The sequence below is a fragment of the Myodes glareolus genome, chromosome 4, assembly GCF_982192425.1.
Source record: "Myodes glareolus chromosome 4, mMyoGla1.1, whole genome shotgun sequence".
NCBI lineage: Eukaryota > Metazoa > Chordata > Mammalia > Rodentia > Cricetidae > Myodes > Myodes glareolus.
Window position 1 is genome coordinate 8,508,974 of NC_142029.1, and position 24,922 is coordinate 8,533,895.

General features: G+C 44.3%; 1 protein-coding gene across 1 annotated transcript in view; it reads right to left on the minus strand.

The window, feature by feature from the left end:
* Gadl1 (GAD like acidic amino acid decarboxylase 1) overlaps positions 1-24,922 on the minus strand; it is a 143,985-nt gene that overhangs the window by 110,201 nt on the left and 8,862 nt on the right. The window contains exons 4-10 of the mRNA XM_048423714.3: positions 21,283-21,389; positions 20,447-20,562; positions 14,105-14,184; positions 13,917-13,971; positions 8,970-9,086; positions 2,001-2,065; positions 1,275-1,356 (exon numbers count right to left, since the gene is read on the minus strand). Of these exons, the coding sequence (XP_048279671.3) occupies positions 1,275-1,356; positions 2,001-2,065; positions 8,970-9,086; positions 13,917-13,971; positions 14,105-14,184; positions 20,447-20,562; positions 21,283-21,389 (622 nt within the window). The remainder of the gene's footprint in view (positions 1-1,274; positions 1,357-2,000; positions 2,066-8,969; positions 9,087-13,916; positions 13,972-14,104; positions 14,185-20,446; positions 20,563-21,282; positions 21,390-24,922) is intronic.

A 24,922-nucleotide genomic window follows, 5' to 3' on the forward strand; every position in this document is an offset into this window, starting at 1 on the left:
ATAACCAACCTGTGAAGACAGTCAACTATAACCAACCTGTGAACACAGTCAACTGTAACCAACATGTGAAGACAGCCAACTATAACCAACATGTGAAGACAGTCAACTATAATCAACATGTGAGGACAGTCAACTGTAACCAACATGTGAAGACAGTCAACTGTAACCAACCTGTGAACACAGTCAACTGTAACTAACATGTGAAGACAGCCAACTATAACCAACATGTGAGGACAGTCAACTAAAATCAACCTGTTAACACAGTCAACTACAACTAACCTGAGAACTGTCAACTACAATCAATCTAACAAAACATTTGGAAGCAGTTCAGATCCCTGAAAGTAGCTACTTCTGTAGATGTGAAACCTTTTCTTAGTTTTGGATGAACACTGTTCTTGGCCATGTCAAAATACATAGGGTGCTAACATAGCAATATCACGTTTATTTACTTTCTTTGAAAGTCATTTAAATATCTCCACAGGCAAGAGTAAAACTTCAAGTCTCAAATATGTTTTCACTTGCAATAAAACTCCTTTTAAAAACTAACAGAACTGATTTTCAGATTGGCAAAGGGAGTCCCCCTCTGATGTAAACAGATGGCTGGGAAAGATCCCCCACATGCTGAACGCAGATCTTGAGGAGGCATTTCTAAGAATGAAGTAGCACTTCTCAGCCTGGGCCACTTCCCACAGGATCCTTATTTAACCCACAAGAAGCATGTCGCGTATGCCTCTGGCCAAGAGGAGCTCAGCAGCCCCTGCCCACTTGCCTCTCAGTCATCCAGACCAGCACCCGACTCTTCCTGAGCAAGCCATCCCCAACAGGCAGGTGCCCGCGATCAGTCCTCACCTAATCTCCTTGCACAGAAATGCTCCACTAAACCCCAGCTGAGCATATTAAGCATACGAGTTAATGTGAGATGCACATCTGCTCCACTTTCCCGGTGAACAGAAACTTTGAGATGAGTTAAATCCCAAACTCAATCAATGGGAAATGGGGGAAAAAGCGACAGCTTTAAAATATAAACCAAATGAGGGTGTAAGAGACCATTTTACACTAGCTAATAAGACTGTATCATGCCTCACTCAAATCCACTAAGGTACTGGGGAGAAATATGAATTCTTTATCTGAGCCTAGTTTTCATTCCAAGGTCATGGCCATTTCCTAAGGATCATCTTATTAGCCCAAGGCAGCAAGGAATGAGCAACAGTGTAGCTTCCAAACATTTGGGTGTTGAATTCACTGGATTTCTGAAGAACACGGAGGAAACTTACAGTTTTGTCCTTGACAAGTAGAGCAGAGCACTGGATTCCAGCCATCAGCATCTTGTGTGGGTTCCAGGCCACAGAGTCAGCCCTGTTAGGTCAGAGAAAGAACTCAGAGAGGGGCTTGGCTAACTACTGCAGGAGAAGGAAAGAACCAGCGAGATCCCCATGTACAAGTTTCCGGTCCCTAGGGTTTCACACCTGAGGAATGGGAACAATCTGGGGCTGTTTTATTTCAAAAAAATAATTTCTATAGTGTGGTGTGTGTGTGTGTGTGTGTGTGTGTGTGTGTGTGTGTGTGTGTGCGCGCGCATGTGTTTGTGCATGTGTGTGTGCGTGCATGCATGTGGAGAGAGAGAGAGAGAGAGAAAGAGAGAGAGGTTAGAGGTCACACTTAGGCATGTGCTCAGGATGTCACCCAGCCTTGTGGATTATTCAGAGTCTTTTTGGCCCGGAGCTTGCCAATTAGCCTAACTTGGCCGAACAGTGCGTCCCTGGGCTCAGCCAGCGCCTGCATCTCCAGCAGTGGGATTCCAAGTGCATGCTACCACACATGGCAATTTTTTATGTGGTCCTGGGGAATGAACTTGGGTCCTTTTGTAATCACGTCAGTGACTGAGTTCTCTCCCCAGCCCTCACGGTATGTTTTCTAAAGGCCACTCAGATGGGGACATGCCAACACTGTTCCCTCCCCCCCAAATAAAAGTCAACGGCAAAACAGGAAACTAAATTTACCTGTGGATTCCATGCAGGAGCTGGCGGTGCTTTCTTGACACCAAAGCTGAGCCACCCCAAGAGGCCTGTTGAAATATTTAGATACCTAAAAGTTACTTAAGTTACTTGCTTACCCGTGAGCTACCATAGCAACCCCACACACATCATTTAGCACTTCATTTGGTATCATGTTCATAGATCTGAACTCTGGAGAGTTTGATTAGGCATTCTAACCAGGCAATCAGAACCCCAGGAGAGTAAATGGGTCCCCATTGGCTCATAGATGTGAAGTCACACAAAAGAAATGGGTATATTAATAGCCAGCTGAGCTTTTCATGGACCAGAAAAAGGTTAAAAAGCTGCAGCCTATGCCCTCTTGATGGCGTGCATCTAGGACAAATGACATCTTCACAGTGCTGCTACACACATTATACTGTGAGTCATGAACCAAAGACTAGCATTCTAGTGATGAATGAGAACATTGTTGGCAACATGGCTAGAAGGTCAATAGGGATCAAGTAGGAGGAGATGTGTCCTATCAGGAAGATTAGACCTTTTTAGCCTACTGATTCTCAGAAACATTTGCAAACTTAACATAGGAGTATAAGAGAGAGGGAGCTTAGAACTTCGGGGAGTTACTTACTGGGGAGATGACTCCCTGAGTGCCAGAGGATGGAACAGAGAAAAGGAACAGAAATGCAAAGTCTCACAGTAAGAGGTCAGGAAGGAGGGGAGGAGGAATCCAAAAGGGAGCACTCAAGAGCTGACCAGGCTCTTGAAAATTCTGAAGGACAATGAAGGGTGACTGCAGGGAAAGACTCTGGGAGCACTTGACCCTGACCCCTGCTGACTGCTCTGGGATTCCCAGGAAATCCCACAGCATCCAGTAAAGAACAGACGTATGGCCATCTCTGCTTCCACAGGAAAACTAAAGTTCAGAAGTGCTAGGTCGATTGTCTGGGGTATCATGGGTAATCAAAATCAGACTGAGACTCTCAACTCCATTCTCTTTACTTGATAATCATCATGGTTTAATCAAAGTGATCATGTGGTCAAATTAGAGAGTATAACATGGGAAGTTGAGGGGAGTGGGGTGATTCCAGCAACAGTTGAGCTCAACAGTTACCTAGCAGGCAAACACTATTTTCTTTTAATAGTAAGTTTAAAGGTAGATGATAGAAGCTGAAGTTAAAAAACAGCAGGATTGTGTGCACTCTGGAGATAGAAGAGGAAGAAGAGACACTTTCAGCTCTTAAAATACTGCTTAAGCTGCCTTAGTAGCTAAGATACTACAGCACCAGCCACCCTGTGGCCTTAAGTCCCTTCTAGAATAACTCTTCCATTCAGGGCAGGGACAAGGTTGAGAGAGTCACACAGTACAGGCTTGGAATTGAATTTACTCCGGCATCAGAGTCCTGTGCAGCCCTAAGAGTGAGCAGATCATCAAGGTTCAGACCCCGACTCTCAGTGGAACCCTTTAGCTGCAGCCCTGATTCAACAAAATTCCCAAAGACCCCATGATCTCTGGTGTTTCCCGAATTTTTGTGAATACCCAAATTCCCATGGAAAGGATTGGTAAGTTGGGTTGTCACTTAGAGTCCTTCCTACCACCCCCATACTGCCACATCCCGCAGGCTTCACAAAGGCCACATTGTGCTGAGTCTGGAAGCAAGCAGGACATATTGGTCACACCCCTTTCTGGTCCCATGCAGTTAGCCAGACTCATTCCCGACCCCTCTTACAACTCTAACTCTTCTTCACCCCCAAATAAATACCTCCAAACCCTAGTGATCCATATTTACATTTGTCCTAACAAGAATTCTTCTATTGGTTCACAAAGTCATTGGGTGTAATAGGGAGCAACCATGAACAATTTTATTTCTCAATAGATTTAAAAGGAGGAAAAAATAATACTGCTGATGGCAGGGTCCTACATCTCACTAGTTCCCTTTCTCAGTTCCTAACTCTAGAATCTTCAACATCAAACCACTCTTATGGTGAAGGAGTTTAACTTTCTACCCTACTAAAGACTATTACTGAGTTCTTAGCACATACTAGGCATCGCAAGATATTTCTCTCTTAGTGACTCATTGATAAATAAATGGAGCTAACCTTGAAATAAAGATGGAGGCAGGAGTAGAACCAAGACTTCACAGCCACCAAAACCCATGAAGTTAAAGACTATACAGGCTGGGGATGTAACTTAGCTGGTAGGGTGCTTTTATGTTGTTCACAAGGTTCTGAGTTCAACTTCTGCACTACACAAATAACGAGTAATAGTGTATGTATGTAATCCCAACACCTGAGAGGTGGGGACATGCTATGGCTGAAAACTGAAAAGCATGCATTCAGCTTTTCATCAACACCGTTTAAGTGCTTCGTGGCAGGACCTCTTAACAAATGGCGCCAACGTGTGGACAACTGTATCCACATAAAGCCTGAGACAGCTTGGGAAGTAATTCTAGAACAAAATAACAGCATTGCATGGTTTCTTGGTGGCAGCAATTTCTCGGGTCTGCTCTGCTTGCTAGAGGCAAGCAAATGCTCTCATCTAAGAGAGACTTCCTGACTCAGCTTTAGCTGCAAAACCTTGCAGCTCTTTTAAGAGGTCCTGCCACGAAGCACTTAAACGGTGTTGATGAAAAACTGAATGCATGCTTTTCAGTTTTCAGCCATAGCAGGAAAAAAAAGCTGCGCTGTTTTAAAATGCTGGCTTTCTGGGCTGTCCTGCCAGGGCAAACTCTGACTCTTTCAGGCAGGCAGTCTGACTGAGTGTGGTCTGTGAGCAGAATGCTGCAGCTTGCTTGTTGGCAAGGACCTTGAAACGCCATAGAGTTGCAGCAATAAAAATGGCTCCAGCGGTACCTCTGTCATGAGTCTAAAAAGCTAAAGAATGGGCTGGATCTAGCCGTCAAAGCCATGGCTATCCATATTGCTTTGTAAATTAAAGGCTCATGTGGTCAGAAAAAGAGAGATAAACAGTAAAGAGAGATTCAAAGATGAAGAAAACCTCTAAATGGTTTACAGTGTGTTAAAAATATATGCAGGCTAAAAGGTTAAAGTCATTAAAAATAAAAAAGAAAGAAAGGGAGATATAGGGTGTGGTGGTACACACCTTTAATCCCAATGCCTGGGAGGCAGAGGCACATTGACCTCTGAGACTTTAAGGGGCAGAGGTAGTTGACCTCTGTGACTTCAAGGTGTGGTAGCACACACCTTTAATCCCATTGCCTGGGAGGAAGAGACAGAAAGATCTCTGAGTTCAAGGTGTGGTAGCACACACCTTTAATCCTAGCACTGGGGAAGCAGAGACAGAAGGATCTCTGTGAGTTCAAGGACAGCCTGGTCTACAGAGTTATTCCAGGACAAAGATATATACAGAGAACCTGTCTCAAAAAGCCAAAAGATAAAAGTAAAAATAAAGAAATAGACGTTAAAATAAAGATGGAAAATACAAAGAGAATCTTGATACTGTATGCCATTATGCTCTCTTTGAATTATTTGAATGCTGAGGAAGGAGCAACAGCTGCTAAAGGACTGTTGTTTATAAATACTGCTGAACTAACCCAAGAAAGGTATTTTGAAAATACCTTGGCTTCAAAATTGAAGTCAAAATGTATGCTACTTTGGAGAAGAGATTCTGCTTTTGTTTCCACAGAAAACGAGAGGCTTTGGATTTATTCAGAGTTAAGAAAAATCACCTTTGACCAAGGGAGGCCACCTGAAAAATCTCCGACAGGAACAGATGGCCCAGATGTCTGAGTTCTTCATCCAGAACAGGTTCAAGACTGCTGCCTGAGATGATCAAGACTCACAGGATACTCCAGTCAGGACTTGATGATAATTCTAAATTTTCTTTAGGTCCCCTTAAGACTATCAGCGCCCCCAACCAGCAGGAAGTAGCCTGAAATACTACGCCCACATTCCCAACAAATGGATTATGGGTATTTTCCTTTGTTTAAAAAAAAAAAAAGAGGGAAATGGTGCGGGAGAATTATCTGTATTCTGTCAATCATATTTTAATAAAACGCTGATTGGCCAGGCAGGCAGTATAGGCGGGAAAGCCAGACAGGAAGTAGGGGTGGAGCAAAGAGACTGGGAGTATTCTGGAAGCAGAAGCTCTCTCTCAGCCATTCCTGTGCAGACCACCTAAGAGGCAAGATGTAAGCTGCCCAGCTGAGAAAGGTACGGAGCCATTATGGCTAACATAGATGAGAATAATGGGTTAAGATAAGTCATAAGAACTAATAAGTAGCCAGAGCTAAGGGCCAATCAGTTTATAACCTTATGGAGTCCTGTGTGTAATTTCTCTTTGGGATTTGCCGGCTGTTGGGGTACCGGGCGGGACGGAAACCCCAACAAGCCGGCCCTCATGCTACAGGGACAAGAGGATGAAGAATCTTCAAGGCCATCTCTGCCTATGTAGCTTGTCCTGAGATCTTATTTTCAAAGTCGAGAAAGCTAGAGTGCTTACATGTCCTATGGGAAATGCGGCAACAGGTGGGAGGGGGAAGTTCTGATGGGAACCTGAGGGCTAACAGATGACACCAACCCCTGCTTCGGAGGGGACCAGCCCTTGAGGAGTCTCACATTAATTCTAACACAGGAAGGATGGAAAGATACATCAACAGAACTGGAATGGGTTTAATTCCCTTAAAAACACACAAGAAGTCAAAATGATCATGGTAGCCTTTAACATTAATGGACTGTGTATAGCATACAAAGCTTCCTAAAGATAAGTTACATTCTATTGTGATCAAACTGTCCAACAAATTAGACACCTGCCGCAATAAAGAATGATGTGTTTGTTTCTTTTCAGATATCTTTTATCTATCAAATTAAATCCAATATAATACACATTGCTAGATGTCTATTATATGCAAGCAGAATAAGCTCGTGTAGCTTTAATATTTTCTTAATGAAGTATTTTCTTCAAAATTTAACCCTTAATTTAAAAGAAACAACTTTTTCCTCATTGCAATAAATTAAAATTCTGACTAAGCCACATAAATCTCTACAGGCCATTTTAATGTCAAAGCTACTACAGCTACTATGCTCTCCATAAACTTATAACCCGTATTGACGTTTCCCTTCTGAGAGTGAAGTGTCTAAGGAGAACGCTGATGTGATCAACTGTTTCTCCTTATTTCCATGCTTAACAAAAGTGCTCACTTCACATTATCTTTTAGGGCATTAAGTATTAGCACATTTCCAAGGTGATAAAAATCAATAAGGTGTAAGTTAAAAAGTGAACAGACCAAAATACTCAAGCTCCATTTAGCAAAGTCAAAAATAATCTACCTGAAGTATTGCTTTTGGCGTGTTAATTGCGCCTGTGACTCCCGTATCTGGTTCACCCAACATTACCATCTACTCAAGTGCTCTCTCTAGATCATTCTATACCCAATTGACTTCCAAAGAATAAAATGCTCTGCATTATAAAATTATATGCAGGGATATCGCCTTAATGCTTGGTCATCTTCTGCTCAACAAGTTATGACATATTTCTTCAAATCAGAAACATCTGGACTATTCTCCTGCCCAGGAAGATATACTGAAGCCTCGTGATCAGGTCCAACCATTCCTTTTCTAGGCTATATTAAAATCCACAAAGTCTGTCTTCATATCAAAGGAAAGAAGAAAGAAGAGAGAAAGGGGAGAGAGAAGGCAAGGAGGGAAAGGAGGGAAAGAAACAGCGAGAGGGGGGGAAGAACAGAAGGAGGGGAAGAGGGAAAGAAAGAAGGGAGAAGGAGGGGGAGGAAGGGAGGGAGAGAAAGAGGTCGGGTAAGAAGAGGGAGAAGTAATAAAAAGAAAGGAGAAGGGGAGGGAGGGAATTGGAGGGAAGGAGGAACAGAGGGGGGAGGAAAAGAGAGAGCAAGAAAGTGGGAAGAAGGGAAAAAGAGAGAAGGGAAGGCAGTAAGAAGAGGAAAACAAGGACAGGGAGGGAGAAGAAGGAGAGGACAAAGAGGGGTGGAAAGGGAAGGGAGATGAAAGAAAGGAGAAGAAAGGAAAAGGAAGGAGAGGGAAGGGAAGAGATGAAGAGCCAGGTCAAGCACACTTAGCTTGCTGAATTCAACTTTTTAACCCTGAATAAGTAAACCTTGAATAAAAATTACCTTTAGCTTAGAGGAAAATGTGTTATGAACAGCCTCAGGACTTATGAAATGAAATTAGAAGAAAATCTAGCCCTTTAAGTTAGAAAATTATGAAGAACATAAATTACATCAATTTCCCTCAAACAATTATCTATTACGAATCCAGCTAAAACCTGCTTTAATTAAGACATGTAATTATGCAATGTAGGATAGGGTATTTTTTCATTTTCTCACTGATTGGAATCATATAATTTTATAGCCAGAAGATATTTTCTCCAGATTTATCAGCCATGTCCCCCTGCAACCGAAGCAACTGCAAACACAGAACTGAGCACAATGAAGATGATGCGGATTAGAACTCAAATCACAGCATCCTGGTTTCACTGGTGCTGTTCCCCTAACATTGCACTGCTTTGCTGATTCAGAGAACCAAAAGGGGTGGCTCATGGGAAAGGAGAACATCCCATGGAATACAGAGAACAAAATCAAAACAGATCTGAGGTCTTAGAATCTTTGGGAAGCCTTAAAGAAATGACATGCTTGTTTCCCAAGTGAGATGTGAGAAGCACAACTGAAAGTAGGAAGCTTCTACATCCTGAGAGTAGGAGAAGCTGGGAAGGCAGGAGAAGCTGGAAAGGCAGGAGAAACTGGGAAGGTAGGAGAAACTGGGAAGTTAGGAGAAGCTGGGAAGGTGGGAGAAACTGGAAAGGTAGGAGAAGCTGGAGAGGTAGTAGAAGCTGGGAAGGTAGGAGAAGCTGATAAGGTGGGAGAAACTGGGAAGGCAGGAGAAGCTGGGAATATAGGAGAAGCGGAGAAGGTAGGAGAAGCTGGGAAGGTAGGAGAAACTGGGAAGGACTTGGTAGTTAGACAGACATGGACACACGGAAGAACTTACATCTACGTGGAGCCAGAGGCCATGCCTCTCACAGATCTCAGCAATCTCATCCAGGGGGTCGAAGGCACCCAGCACGGTGGTACCAGAAGTGGCACAGACAAGAAATGGCACTGCCCCCTGAAGAAAGAAGCCGATCACAAAGAGAAGTGTCACTATCATTGTGAAATACACCCTGTTGTAAGCTGGTGAACACAGGGGTTATGCATCCGGAGTCAAACAGGACCTCTTCGGAGGTCATAGTAGATTCTATGAAAGTTTGGACACCCATACTATGTAGCCTCTGGTCCTTATAAATAGGTTGAGCACAGTGAGAAAATACTATAACTTGATCCTCCATTGGTCGAAATCAATGGCTAGAATCAAGATTATCACTGTCAGTTTCTGCATTCTGTCTGCCAGGTTTATGCTCTGGTGACAGCCTAGATCCAAAGTGGTTAAACCCACTAGTAGTGATGAAATGTCACTCTTTGGGCTTTCTGATTGCTTTTGAGGAAACAGCTTGGGCTTCCATAGGGCCTGCATTGCTCCTTCTCACCAAAATAAGTAGAGTCAGAACTGGTAGGCAAAATTCTGGCCCTAAGGGTGAACCATGCAGTCATGTCTGCTTGTCTAAGTAAACACAGCTGTCAGGCAAAGATAAAATCAAGTACAGACACAGAACAAGCTGTGAACAGAGAGAGGAGGCAGTCTCACAGGGTAGGGTTGTCCACATGGGGACAGTCATGGCTAAGTTCACTGCATGTGATGGGAAAGAGGACCTGCCTCACTCCTGTCTTGGTACCCTCCTCACATAGCTGATGCCTGCATCTTGTAAACTGAGCAGATGTCCGTGGCCCGTGGGCAAGAAAAGGGAGATCATGGGTGTAACACAGTGATGAAACACAATCCAAGCAAGTTAGCCAGGCATGCTGTACATCCCAGCAGGCTTCATGTCCATCAGGTAACTGGAGAAAAGGGATGCTTCCAAACATATCAGTGCCAGCATGGTGGCAGAGGTGTATTGCTTACTGTGACAGAGACAACTTACAGACAACTGTGATACTGTGGGACTCTAGGGTTTCAAAACATTTGAGGCATAAGATACTCCTACCATTTTATTTCCTCTGAGCTTTGTTTTGCTCTCATTTAGCTCAGAGCTGATTTCCCCTCTGTTTTATAGTGAAGTTCATTACTATTGAAACAGAGTCTTAGCTCCTCACATGCTGTAGGCACCTGTGTTTGAACCAAACTTACTACAATTTAACTGACCTTTTGACAGAAAGATGTTATTTCTCAATGGAAAGTGGGGCAGAGCAAAGCCACTGGGTCCCACATCCCCCAACTGAGATGCCCAGGAGTCAGAGTGACATCACAGAATGAATCCAGTTGCCATGAGGGGAGACATCTGGTCTACCCCAACCCTTTCAGAGCCAGGCCAGGAGGTGACAGAGCCCCCACTGAGGAACCATGAGCTTGGGTAATTCTTCCCTGTACTCAACCACAATTGATTAAGTCTTTATCATGTCAGTGACCTAAACAGAATGAGAACAGAGTCACATCAATCATTCAAAGCAACACACAAAAAGTTATTTGCTAAAAACCGTTTCAGGTAGCTTTAATGGTGTGCTCTTCCCCATAAACTATACGATGCTCTGGCAACCATGAGCAAACACCTGTGTAAGCTAGTAGAAGAATCTAAGGAGTTCTCTTTCGCTGTCAAATCACATGTTTTTAATAGTCCCAGAAATCACAAGTGCATGTGTGGATTTAACCTTCCCTGTGTTTTTCCTTCATTCTTTCTTGTCGTTACCTACAAAGTTCAGGGAAACAGTATTGATTGCATACTGCCTGGGAGCGTGTAGTCCATCAGAAAGTTTGTCACTTCAAATGCTCATGCTCAAAACCCCCTCAGAAATATTCTGTGGTCCCGCTCGCTGGGCTGGTCAATAACTACTTAGCTGGTACCCTGCAGTTTGCACTGTCTTCATAATGGTGTCAAGCAAAGGCCACTGGCAAAAAGATGTCCTAATAGGTTGTCATGGCTCAGAGTTCAACCCCAGCACAAAAACCCATGCTGATGCTCAGCTGCCTGGGTCTGAAGTAATAAGAATGAAACACAGACAGACAGGTCTGAGCCACAATGTCTCCCATCATGAGGTGTTGTCTCCAAATGGATGCCAGCTTGGTTGCTGGTGAATCCATGCCCATGGAAGCACTGACTTCAAAGGAAACTGGGCAGAAGCACCAGCGTTTCCCTGCTACCCTCCTCTTCAATGTGCCTGAAGCAATTTTCACTTTTCAAAAACTTCTGTTCTCGGGTTTTCAACTTCAGAATTATGGCAACTTCTTATACTTGGGGTGTCAAAACAAGCCAAAAATTGTGGAAAAGAAAATGATCACAATGGAATCAAATCAACTCTGTTAGAAATATGAGTTGCTAATGACACTAACACAGGAGGCTGTGTTTAAGTGCGGGCAGAAAATGATCTCAGAATATTGAGGATTGGTAAATCAGGCAAAACAAGGAAATGTTTATCCTTCTAGCCTGGGAAACTCTTCTCTTTGGGGAGACTAAGTAGTGATGAAGAAGTAGTTCTGTTTGTGGTAGACGGCCTGCCAACGAGTGAGGAAGGAGTGAGAGAGTCAGTCCCAAAGTCACCTAACGAAGGAATGCTCCAGCCAGTGATGAGCAGGGCAGCCAAATCCAAGAGGTAGGGGCAATGGAAGCAGACTTGATAGTGGATGGGTGGACCCCAGAGATACTAAGGTTCATTGACCAATGTCATCCATCACAGAAGAAAGCAGAAGGCGTCTCCCAAAGGAAGGACAAAATGTAAAACTTGGAAATAAATCCTACTTGAATTCCATGGAGGTAAGTAAGCACCACATTACACACAAGAGGTGGTGCAGAGGAGAATCGGTCTCTCTGCCTCAGTGTGAGCTACCCAGGGGCATGAATGCTTCCCCACATCATTTCAGAGCATAAAATTAAAGGAGGAAGAAGCTGTGGATTAGCAAAGCTTTATCTAACCACCAACCACACATAATATAGCAACCTTATGTGAATTCTTCCTTAAACAAAGGAAGCTAATTTTTTTTAAATAAAGGGAAATTTTTAATATAGACTGAATACTTGATTATAGTAAGTGATTACCTTTAAGTATAATCATAGTACTAGTTAAAAGGTAAGAGTGCTACTATACTTTATAGCTATACTCAGCTATTTGTGGATCAATGAGACAATGCCAAGGGTTTGGGTCTGACAGTCTTTGGAATGGTGGAAGGGGGTGGGTGGAGGTGGGAGAGAAAGTTAACTATCTCTCAGTGAGTGCTGAGTCTGCATGATGAGTGGTCAGAGGCGGGCTACCTCTGCTCTGTAAGTGTCTGAGGCCATCTACAATAGAAAATCTAAAAGAATACAGATAAATAGATGGATAGATAGATAGATAGATAGATAGATAGATAGATAGATAGATAGATAGATAGAGACAGAGAGAGGGAGAAAAATAAGAGGGAATAGAAGGATTGGGGAAAAGAACAGAATGGAAGGGAAGAGGAACAAGTGACTTGAGAAAGCAAGGAAAAGAAGGCTGTGACCCATGCATGCAGGATGCTCAGCATCCACAGCCACTGAGCATGCTTAGCATCATCAACGCTCAGCAGTTTCAGCAGGAACTTGGGTGGAAAAGGGTAAAAGTAAATCTAAAAGGAAGTATCTGAGGTTCACAGTAAGAAAAGAAAACAAATAAATGAAGAAAACAACAAAACAAAACAAATACCTGACAGCATTTTGGAGACTTTTACCCAAAGCGAGAGTGTGATAATCTGAACCCCCAGGCAATGCTTGTGTCTACACCGTATGAGGATGTTAATTAGAAAGGTATGTGTATGTTGGAGGATGCACATTTGAAGATAATGCATCTACAATAAAAATAGACCTTTTAGTATGGACTCCAAGGCCAGCAAGATGGCTCGGAGAATGAAGATACCTGCTGCCAGGCCTGAAAGTCTAAGTTCGATCCCCAGAAAAAACATGGTGGAAGGAGAGAACCAGTTCTCAAAAGCTGTCCTCTGACCTCCCTATGTGAACCATGACATGCACCTTCTCGCCTCCAAATAAACAAAACGTAGCTTTAAAAAAATTCATATAAACTCTGGACCAAATATAGTAATTTAGCATACCCCAGGTGAAGTAATTTTATGAAATTTGAATAGATGAGGGTAACAGCAATGATATAATGTTAAGTCTTAAAGTAACGAATGTATCCATCTCCAAGTGCTAACACCTATGAGAATAGACCATTTGCATAAGCTACCTGTTTAAAGCAGTCTATAGCTCCATTAGTAGTGGGTGGAGGAAACAGTAGAAAGATAGTAGAGGTGCCCCAAAGCATTCGGACCCCGGAAGTAATCAGGTAAACAGAGCAGCCAAGCACATTTTCAGAATTCTGCATCAGGGTTAGCCTTGCCGGGTCACAGCAAGCAAGCACAGCCATGTTTTCTCTATATAAGCAGTTCAGGAAAATAAAACATTCTAGCACAGAAGTGCTAGACCAAGCAATCCTGAAAATGAGAGCAGGGTGAGATGGAGTTCCGCCCCCAATACTCCACAGACATGCCTGTTTGAGCCTCTGGAAGGAGGAGTTATATGGGAACCAGATACTGGGATTCTTCAGGAAGACACACTACACATTTAGGGACAATCTAGCCGAAAATCCAAAATATCATGATACCAGTGTTTACAGACTTCAGCCACCCAGGAATGAGAATGCCCAAGAGTGTGGAGAGCCGGGAGCCAGGAAACAGAACGTGTGTAAGACCGCTGTCAAGTTCCCTGCGTTAACCGCAGCGCAAGCTCTTCTCTCACCGGCTGGTAGACCACTGCTGGTGTTCTGTATCATCTCACGATGCTCTGCCTCATAGGCAAATGCCCGTCCCACCCCCTTCTCTTCCATCTCTCAGTCTCACCTCTTGTCTCGCTTGCCCAATCCGTCTCTCCAGTTCCTCGGGTATCATTTTACCTCTAGGGGATACAGAGTTAAGACATTCAGTTATGCCCAGTACTCAACAGGCCACAGACGTGCTTTCAGGTAGCAGCGTTTCTTTCCTCCAACCACGACCTCCACCCACGAGGCTTCTACCCCTGTCCTTGTTACCTTCCATCTGTTTCCACAAAGTACACGTTCTGAGTGCCAATCCCAAGGAAGGAGGCCGCTTTCTTCATGGAGTAATGACACTGAATTCAAGGGGGAGGGGGAAGGGAGAGCAATGAACGCAGAGCATGGAGCATGTATTATTTATTGTCTAAACCACAGCGTGTCTTTATACTGTAGCACAATCCTTGGAACATGATTGCATAGGAGAGAAAAGAAAATGATAATTGAACTGAAGTGCTTAATGGAATGGCAGAGACCGCTGACTTCAGGGTCAAGAAGGTGGCATTTTTGAAACCTTAAATAATGAACTCTTGAAGACTGGGTTTGCCAATCCAGAAAGCATCATGTCAATAAAGCCTATGCTATCAGCTTATTAGAGAAAGAAACAGGTTGACATGTGAACCCGGCTTAATGCATGGCACAAACATGGTCCCTGGAGGCTCTGGGCATCTGTAAGATTAAGAAAAGTTTCTGTTGATACTCTTGTCATGTGTGAGCTCGTGGAAGCTTAGAATCTGGTCTACCGCCAACTGGAAACCCTCTGAGGAGAGACAAAATGCCACCTCAAAAGGGACAAACTTTTCTGTTTAACTGTTTCCTAGGGAAAACCTGATGGGGTTAGAAGCAGAGGTCAGACTCTTGCCCAGTTTTTAACAGGGGGAGCAAGGCTGAAATCAGACCTATAGGAATATGGCTGACATCACATGAACCGAAGTGACGCTGGGAGGTAGCAAGTGTGCTCCGTCATGGCCAGAGGAAGTCAATGTTGGTTTGGCAGGTGTAGCCTCTTTCTTATCAACACACACTGACAAGGCTGGAGACAGTTAAGCTTCTACCCTTGGCACTCAAAGCCTACAACATAATTAGCACTCATACACTGAAGATGCTGTTCTTTGTGTATGAAGGGGGGACAGGTGGTCAATTCATTTTTTTTCATGACAGAAAAACAAAGGCAATAAGGAACATTATTGTCAAAAAATGTTGTTTTAATTTGTAAGGATGAATGCATTAGAAGAATAGTCATGCCTTCACACTTAACTTGATATATTCCCTCAAATGTGGTAATTTTTCCCTCCTTTTGTCAAATGGGAAGTTCTTTTTTTAAACCCAGTAAAAATAAAATGCAGAAGGAATCGTGCCACCAGGAGAAATGGGACCATCCTAAATAATTAATTTCCAAATATCAAGCAGGACACATCCCAAGTGCCCGCAGGATGTATTTATTTCAGGGTGTCACAGAACATATGCATATCGGACAGCAATAATGTACATTAAAAAATGTAATTAATGTCTACTGGCTACAGCAGCCGGGCTGACTGGAGGTAGCGTGCCTGCCGTAGCTAAGGTGACACAGCCGGGGTGAATTATTTCTCACCAGAGATGAAGGCTCTGCCAGCCGAACAGCTATTGATTTCCTAATGATAAATGCTAGCCTGCCCCCAGCGACATGCGGCTGTAAGGAAAGCCATAGCCCCCTCTCCATGAGAAACAGCACATTGTCTCCAACTAAACAAAATCCAGACTCAGGATCAGAACAAAGGTCATGGCGCTAACGCCCAGGACATTGGGACATTGGGGCCAGGAACAATCCGGTATCACCCTCCAATGCAGAGGAACAGATTGTATGTGTGTGTGTGTGTGTGTGTGTGTGTGTGTGTGTGTCTGAGTGTCTGTGTGTGTGTGTGTGTGTGTGTACCGACTAAAAGCCAGACACAATGGCACTTCAGATATGTTGAGTAGTTGAGGGGGAAGGGAAACCCATGGCCTGACCTGAGAACTAATAACTGCATTTTTAAGTAAACGGTGGTTGTTCTCATGACTAGCCAAAGATAAATGGGCATTCTAAAACCCAGACTCCCCACAGGCTTTGTAAATCCACAGAAGGCATCCCCACCCCCAGCGGGTACCAGTTTCCATGAAGATGAAGCAACAAACAAGTGACAACATGAAAGTCAGCCCTGAGCTGAAGTTGTGCTTTCCGGGTCTCGTGAGGATGCTTTTTCCGTGCCCTTGGATGTTTTCCCTGTGATCTTGGATTTCAGGATGAATTACGATTTCACCTTGATGTGTCCTGTGTCCTGTGTCCTGAATGCAATGGGTCTAGCGCAGACTAATTTGATGCTCACATTTTGATGTAAAGAGAGCAGAGTTTATCAGTGTTATCCTTTCAGGGAGGGAGAGCAGAAATATTCTGAAGATTTCTCCAAGATTATAAAATTAGACCCATGCCTAATGGTGCCAGGGTCAACCAAGATGGATGACCTTCACTCAAGGTCTACACTACATCTAAAAGGGTACTTGTTTTCTGTTGGGAATGGATCCATCCCATTCCAGCTCAGGGCGTGTTAGGTAGCTATTCCCTCTGACCAAAAACATTCCGTTAAGGCTCGGGAAATACATAAGGGAAACCAACAAGACCCAGAGAGCTCCTGAAACTTCGGACATTCATGAGGTCCCTCTTCAAAGTTATAAGAGTGCTGACTGTTGCCGGAAGAGGAGACTCTACGGATAGCTGAGTCACCTGACAGCCTGCCCCAGGGAGTAAGCTTTCAGGAGTCCCACCTTGCTGGGCTGACTTTTCAGATGCTGTTGACTTTGGGGCATGGATGTTCCCGGATGGATGCAACACCTTACCCACCACCCATGCCCCTTTAAGTAAACCCAGTAAGTCCACTGTCTCACCAGTTAGACTTTGTGGCATTGTGTCTTTGCTGTGGCATATGTGCCCTCTCTGGGGTGGGTAGCTGTTCATTCTTGCATTCCAGACAAATAGCTCACCAGGGAAGCCCTAAGGTACAAGCCTGAAGGAGGACCAGTCTGAGACAAGCATCCTACACTCGCGCCTTCTTTTCTAGTGTCAACCATGTTCGGGAGGAACTGCCTGGAAGTTAAGGGGTTTTGTTGGCCCTCATCTTGTAGTGCCAGACAGTGATCTCTGTTTTGTGCTGGTTCTAAAAATAATTTACTCTGCTCATAAACCTCAAAACCCCATGATCACTGTGCACTCAAGACGCTCACAGTGAAGTTCTAACCAAGTCACAACCCTTAAATTTCCTGACTTCTCTCCAAATGTCTCCTTTACTTTGATCTCCTTGCAGCACTGGAGAGGCTATCGCGGATGTGGTGACAGCTCGGGAGTCTACTGTGATGGCCTTGCTGGGAAATAGCAAGAGGCGAACTACAGACGGAAAGGGGAGTGTGCAGAAACACCTTTTGTGCTAGATACACACATTCCATAATCCAAGGCACAAGAGAAGTGGCCAGTGTGAAAATAAAAAAGAAACTGATTGAACCATGAAGAGATTGTGGGCTGCTGAGTGTCCTCTAACGAAACTAAAAGCAATCAACGATGTGCAACCAATGTCTCTCCTAAGCATTGAGAGCTTGACTCAGTACAACGTTGAGTAATTCTGTTCCTAACTAAACAATGGCTGGATTGTTTAATAAGCAATAAAGGGATGGTCATTAAAATAGAAATTAAAGCAATGCAGATGCTCTGACCCCGATTAGGGAAAGGAAGAAGCTGTGGGTAGCATCAGGGTAGAATGGTTGACTCTCTATGAACGATTCAAGGGAAAAGTGAGCTCACACAGATGGGGTTTATATCCTGTTCTTTGATTTTCTGGACCCAATTTCTGTTGGCATGCCAGCCACCCATGCCTCCTGGGAGACTGGGAAGACAACTACTGAGTTCTGACTTCATAACAAGTTAAGAACCCAGGGTCTTCTTACCCCTTCAACCGGGGTACCCATCATCCCCATTGCCATCTTCGTTTTCAGCCTCCATTAAACCTCCTCCTTTTTCTGGGGCATCTCTTCCATAAAAAGACTAGTAAAAAAGTGTTAAACCAAGTGAGGACAGAGAGTGAGGAAAGGCATGGAGCAGAAAGCAGGAGCAGGCCTCCCTCAGCCTGCCCAGGAGATGAAACAGCACGGGATCTCCAAGGACTTGGGTCTCTAAGTCTCAAAGAGATTGGCCTGCAACAGAGGGAGGGAAACCCTGTCCCACAATAATCCCAGGTGCGTAAGTATTCTCCGTTCCAGACATCCTCCTCTGCCTCCAGAAGACACAGCTTATGAAGAACCATAGTGCCCAAGGTGAGATGCTGATGGTGATGTACCACCTAGGTGAGTCTTCAAAGGGACCTGCCACCTTGGCTCCTGCTCTGCTGTCAATGCAGAGCTACCCAGAGCCAAAGGCAGGAGGAAACCACAACACTTGATTGGAAGTCACAGACAAGGCTCAGATTTTACTTCGTTTCTTTTTGTTGTTGTTGTTGTTGTTGTTGCTCCTATTTTAAGTAGGATAAAAAGTAACAAGTCTCCTCTTCAGGTTTTCCTACATGCTTTGTTTGGGCGGGTCTTGCTCCTCCACTCCTCCCCACCCACTCCTACCCTTCCAGGCCTAGCATTCCACTTTCCTCCTTCAAGTGTTTGTGTCCTGTCTTGCCTAACCTTGGAAGCTAAGCAAAGCCAGGCTTGGTTAGTACTTGGATGGGAGACCGCCTCAAGCTTTTGACAGAATAGCTAGTGGTTCTAACCTGGGAATGAACAAATGTTCCCACAGGAAATACACAGAAGTAGAATACAGGGGGACAGGCCTCTTTCAGGCAAGACTGCCCTTAGTCTGGACCATCTATTTCTAACCATCTCACTGGGACTGGCTCTCTCTCCTCTCATTGATAATGGCTACTTCTTCTAATATGGGCCAGAACCCACTTTACAGGCAATAACCCATTCTGTCTTTGAAAGCATCTACTCTTTGACGAGCACTGTATGGCTGTTGGATTGCTTTCATGGGTCCATTGCTCATGGAACCCTGCTCCAGATGCTTAAGGAGACCTTGCACTCAGCATCAGATTCTACTTTTTCTGCCTTTGGATCATGGTCCAAAATGTATTTGGCTTTGCTACGAAAATGAGTCTAGATGGAGAATGCACGGGTTCTAACTCTAGAACTCAGTGACTGGTATGTTCTCAGCTTTCTCAGGGAGGGCTTGCACTGCCTGTTAGAATACACTGTGCACAGGGCATCCAGGGTAGAGAGGGGTCACTGGGACCACCCTACTGGGCCACTTCTGTACCAACCATGTCAAAGAGCCCAGACATGAATGGCACAACCTGCAAGGTGAAAAGAGACTAAGAATAGGTCACACAGCTGAAGTTCCAGACTTCTGGGTTTGGGGGTAATTTGAGGCAAAGGGCAACTGATGTACTGTTTCACAAATTAGGAAAGCAAAGTCCAAAGGTGACAACCACCTTTGCTAAGGTCACTCCGAAAATGTGCGCTGGAGACTGGAATCAAACCGGGGTGGCCTAGTTCAATGCCCATGTACTCGTCCACACCCTTCCCATGAACCTCAGGGAAGATGTAAGAACTCTGGAGACACAGGATTGTATTGTGTGTCACTGTATGTTCGTCTCTCTGTGTGTGCATGTGATTGTATGTGTGTGTGCATGCATGTGCGATTGTGGTCCAAATGACATCAGTTGTTACTGAATTCCCTGCCTTCCTCTCTATCTTGAAAAGAAAGAAATTCCTTACACTACTCAATCAAAGCAACGTTGCTAGGAATTGTAAGCAGAGAACACATCTGACACCAGTCATGATCTGAGTTCCAATAAAGCAAGACACTCAAGGCAAAGATTCACAGAAAGAAAGAGAGAGCTGGCCCTTCAAGTGAAATCTGTACACACACACACACGTACACACACACACGCACACACACACACACATACACACCTTGCTGTGTCCATCTACTCCTGTGCATGTGCACATGTGGTTAGTGCTGACCACTAAAGACTAGAATTTGTCCCTGGAGAGGATAGCAGCTATTAACTTCATCCAGGAGTGGGATCTTGGAAGATCTCCCCCATCTATATTAACACGCAACTGACATTGTCATGCTGAAGATCTTGCCTAGGCAAGTATACCACTGAGATTTCATGAGTGCAGCTCCTTGTTAGATGTAGGAGATGCGGTCTATGGCAGACATCCTGGTCCTCTGGCCTTTACAATCTTTCCACCCCCTTCCATGATGCCCCCGAAGCCCGAGGTATAAGGGTTGCGGTAGGTGGATGTGTATTCACTGGGTATGGGCACCCTGTGGTTAGACTATGAACTTTAAATGAGGTTGCTGTACCAAAATTGAGTGGCCAGGAGTCATCAAACCAGAATAATCTGATTTTCCTTTGAAAATAAAATGATACATCATATGTAGCATAAATCAATCACATGTAGATACGATAAAAATCACAACAGGAGTCCTCAGGCAAATGAACCCTCTTGGCTAACACATTCTCAAGAAGAAAAATGAATCCAGCATCAAAAATAATGCTTTACCTCTGCCGATGTGAAAAGGATTAATCTTGGCAAACCAGACAGGCCCTTCTCCTTAACATCAGGGTAGTATCTGTATCTAGCTAAATTCATTGCACACATATTGGACACTGAGCCACCTGCAAAGACAAAATTTAAATGTTAGATTTACAGCATGAGGTCTTAACACCCAAAGAAGTGAATAGACGGGGAACAATGGACAGCTAGGACTACCCTTGTCTAAGAAAAATTCACTGTGAGAGTCACCCAAACACCCCAAGTGCCCCATTCATAGTCTCCTAGATATTCACAATTTCCGAGCTTTTTATCTCAGAAAAGAGGGAAATTTAGGCCTATCCTTTTCGCTCAGGACTTTTTTTTTTTCCAAACTAAAACTTTCAATCTTTGGGCCTGAACTTAGCAGGAGCATCCAAAGCTGTGTTGTTTACAACATCCTGTCTGTCACTCTGTCTGTCGCCTCTCTGGTGAAACTGAAATGGAAACACATGCTTGTCTCCAGCCCTAGAAAAACTCTGTAGAATAAACCTAGATGGTTCAGAAACCTGAGGAAACATTGTCTGACAAACGTAGAGGGACGTATCTCTGTAAGCTCCCAGCAGCTGAGGAATGCCTTCATGCTAGCTAAAAACCTTAAGTGTAGCTATGTAAGTCCTAAATTGTGACATCTCTTTTGCTAAGTATGCATTTATGCTAATTTCAACCACGCTATGAAAAGGTGTCAGCTCCACGGTAAGTCAACTTTCTGGTCATGTGCAAGTCTGCAAGGAGAGGTTCCCTAACTGAATAGATGTTTAGATGCTCCAAGTGGAAGGGTGATGGAGGTCACCAAAGGTACTCACCTGGATTAAATATTCCATCCCCTTCTTTCCAGCCAATACATTCAATCATTTTCTTCAGAACCGCCTCTTCCACTAACAGAAACACTGGGGACACCTCATACGTATAACTAGACAGATATAAAAAACACTTCACTTCTATGACTAGAGTCAAAACATCCCTTTGGGGTCCCGAGAGAAATGCACAGAGAGAGGTCCTGAAACCCAATGGCTACCAAGTGGAGGAAGTCTCTGCAGATCTATCCCTTGGACCTGGAGAAGTCTTCTTTGGGGATATTATTAGTCCATAGCTGGTAGCCTTATGCCAGCTACTTCAGGAACCTTCAATTCCATGAATGGAGAAGAGGACTGAGCATCATCTGTGTGTCAGCCATGAGAAAAGGCCATTCCTTTGTTTGGATACTTAGGATGTTAGCTATTGATGCTAACTAAAGAGAAGCTATCATCTGGGTAACCATATTTGTCTGGGTCATTACCATGAGCACACTATCTCTACACAGGGGCTCTGCATCCTGAACATGACTTCTTCTGCCACATTAGCTATACCTGCACAGATATAAAGCGTTCTATGAGTATCTCTCATTGTGTAATGGTTTTACTGACCTGATTTCCTGCTCTAGGCCAGGTACCATCATCAGAGAGCCTTGCTATGGTGGCCTTCACCTCAGCTGAAGGAATTGCATTATAGCCCCACTCCCTTTCGCATCTATCCTTGATGCCTGGTCCTTGTAGAGATTTCTCTGGGGTTAGTGGAGACTGTCACTGAGCCTGTGTGACAGTCTGACTTGCATCCTTCACCCTCCCTGCTCTTCCCTCACTCTCCAATCCCTCATGATGATCCCATGTGCTCAATAACAACCTGCTCTGTGCACTCCAGCCAGAATAGCTCCCCAGTTCCAGAGCAGTGTCCCAAATTCCATCAGCTATGGTGCCTGGTTACGTAATGTGTAAGTATCTTCTTCCTCCAGATAACTAAGTGGCTGAACATCCCAACCTCCTTTATAATTAGGTGACTATATTAAATTGCATCTGAATAAATGTATACTCTAATATGTAGGCTAAGTAGATGTGTTTAAATTTCCAGTTGTAGATTTTTTTTGATACAACTATTTTAACAGTTCTGGAACAAAGGCAAAAGAACCAAATGCCTACTGTGTTATGTCTGTCTGCGTGTCAAACACTCTACAGGTGTTGAGTTCTCTATTTCTAGCCATGGTGCGAAATCAGTTTACACACACACAGAACGTGTGAAAGGCTGTATATAGGAGCTGAAATATGGATAAAAATAATCACTCAATTTGTTGTAAACCTATTACTAAAAATTAGATCACCTCTGCACTGTCAATGGGCATGCAGATGGAGAAGAGGGTATAGAACACACAGGGGGTGGGCACATGGTGAGAGGATGCTCCAGTAGGGCAGCAGGGTTCACATCATAGACCTCTAGATGTGCCAGGTTGAATAACTCAGGTAAGGAGTTATCGAACTCTGCCAGGAGAGAGCTGAAGAGTGAAACTCGGTTGTTCTTTCTGATAATCTACTACTGAGCCTTCCACCCCGGAGCCCAGTGCCTAGGAGCCCAGTGCCTACGTCTTCCCTCCATGGAGACACCGTCATGGCTGTGACTTCACCCCGACATCTATGTCAGTAATTCAGGAATTGTCAGCCTTCACCTTGGTGATCTGCTCAACGCCACCCTGTGCTGTACACACCCTCTTCCACGGCTTCCATACCTACACTCTTGGTTCACCCTTTCCCTCCCTCCATCATGGTTGAGTCTCTCCCTTTTAACCATTAAAGACTAGATATCATCATATCATGTTCCCAAGGTCCTGAGTCCCCTTCTCTCCTCACTCTGTTTGCCCTTGTGTTGTGGTTTTTCCATCCTGGCTGCTCCCTGAAGCCACTAAACCTGCACAGCATAGGTGTCTTATTAGTCTGCGTGGAAGCCAGGGGATTCTTAAGTTAATTCCAAGTGGGAATCACTAGCTTGGGGAGCCTCATCCATGCCCACCATTTAACCACTTTTCCTCCCCTCTTCCCCATCTCTTTCACATTTACAGCTCTTAAAATCTGTATCAGAATTCCAGGTCCAGAGATCTCTCAGTATGCTTCACTATCTTAAAGTCCTTGCGGCTGTGAAGACCCACACCTGAAATGGAAATTTCGGTATTGCCTCATCCACTGCACCGTTGAAAACTGATGCTCTCGTCCCATGTTTTGTACCATTTAATAGCACAGCCATGAACCCAGTCACAAAGGCTGGGAGCTTAGGCATTAGCTAAGAAATCTCTTCCTAAGTCTCATTTCCAAGATCTAACACTTATCCACCCCTTTACATGTATGTCATCTTCTAAGTGTGTGTACATATGTGTATGACTAACCCTGTGTGTACAGATATACGTGTGCATATACACATGTGTTTGAGAAGGCCAAAGGTGGTTTGGGGGACAAGGACAGGGACCTGGGCTTGCCTGTATGACTATGTCGGCTGATCACCGAAGGCCAGGGATTCATCTCCCTCCACCTGCTCAGTGCTGGGACTACAAGTGGGTACTGAGGCTCCCACTCAGGTCCTCACGCTTGTCTACCAAGCACTGCCATGGCAGAGCCCTGCGTTCAGGCTTTGTCTTCGCAACCGGTTTTCCCCAATTCTTTCCACTTCTACTTCAGTCAGAATCCAAACTGCTACCATCTCTCCTTTGGCAAAGGAAATACCCTCTTAATTCATCCTGTCTAGTCTGCTTTGATACTTCAGCGTGTGTGTGTGTGTGTGTGTGTGTGTGTGTGTGTGTGTGTCTATGTGTGGTATAATGAGCACATGAAGATCAGAGGACAATCTCTCCATATTCATCCTCTCCTTCCACTTTGAGACACCCCAGCTTAAACCATATTGGCCCAGTAGTTTCTAGGGATCATCTTGCCCCTCCCTTACATTTCCCACAGATGCGCTGGGTTTTAGACATTTGTGTTCCTTCATCTGGCTTTTATGTGAGTTCACAGATTCTGAACAACTCAGGTTGTCAAGCTTACTCACTGAGTCATCTCCCCAGTCCTCAGCAAAAAAAAAAATTTTTAGACTGCAAATGTCACCAAATAATGTCGACTTGCAAGAGCTTCCTATGTATGTGGAATGATTCATAAGCATGTTCCACAGGGTCAACATGTTTTTTCTCTTGGTCTCTCTGGTCTTGTTTCCTGCTATAAACCCTGTCACTCTGTCGGCTACCCCCACGCTGACCTTTCCTCATAGAGTGGCATGCTGCCTCCCACCACAGGACCCTTGTACATGCTGTTCTCACTGTGGCTCGCTGCCTCCCACCACAGGCCCTTCATACATGCTGCTCCCACCACTTGGAACGTGTCCCTCTGAACTTCACGGGGTTAACTCTTACCCACCCTACTCTTAGCTGACCCCTTTTCTCAGAGACTTTCCTGGAACTAACTAGGAAACATTCCTCCTTTTATGTTAATAGTATAACACACCTGTCTCTCAAGGATGAGTTTGGATTTTACATCCATCCACGTTAAGGCCATTTAGGACGTGCCTTTCTTTCACCAGACTTTGTCATTTCCAAGAACACCATCAAAAGTAGGTGTGTGTGTGTGTGTGTGTGTGTGTGTGTGTGTGTGTGTGTATGTG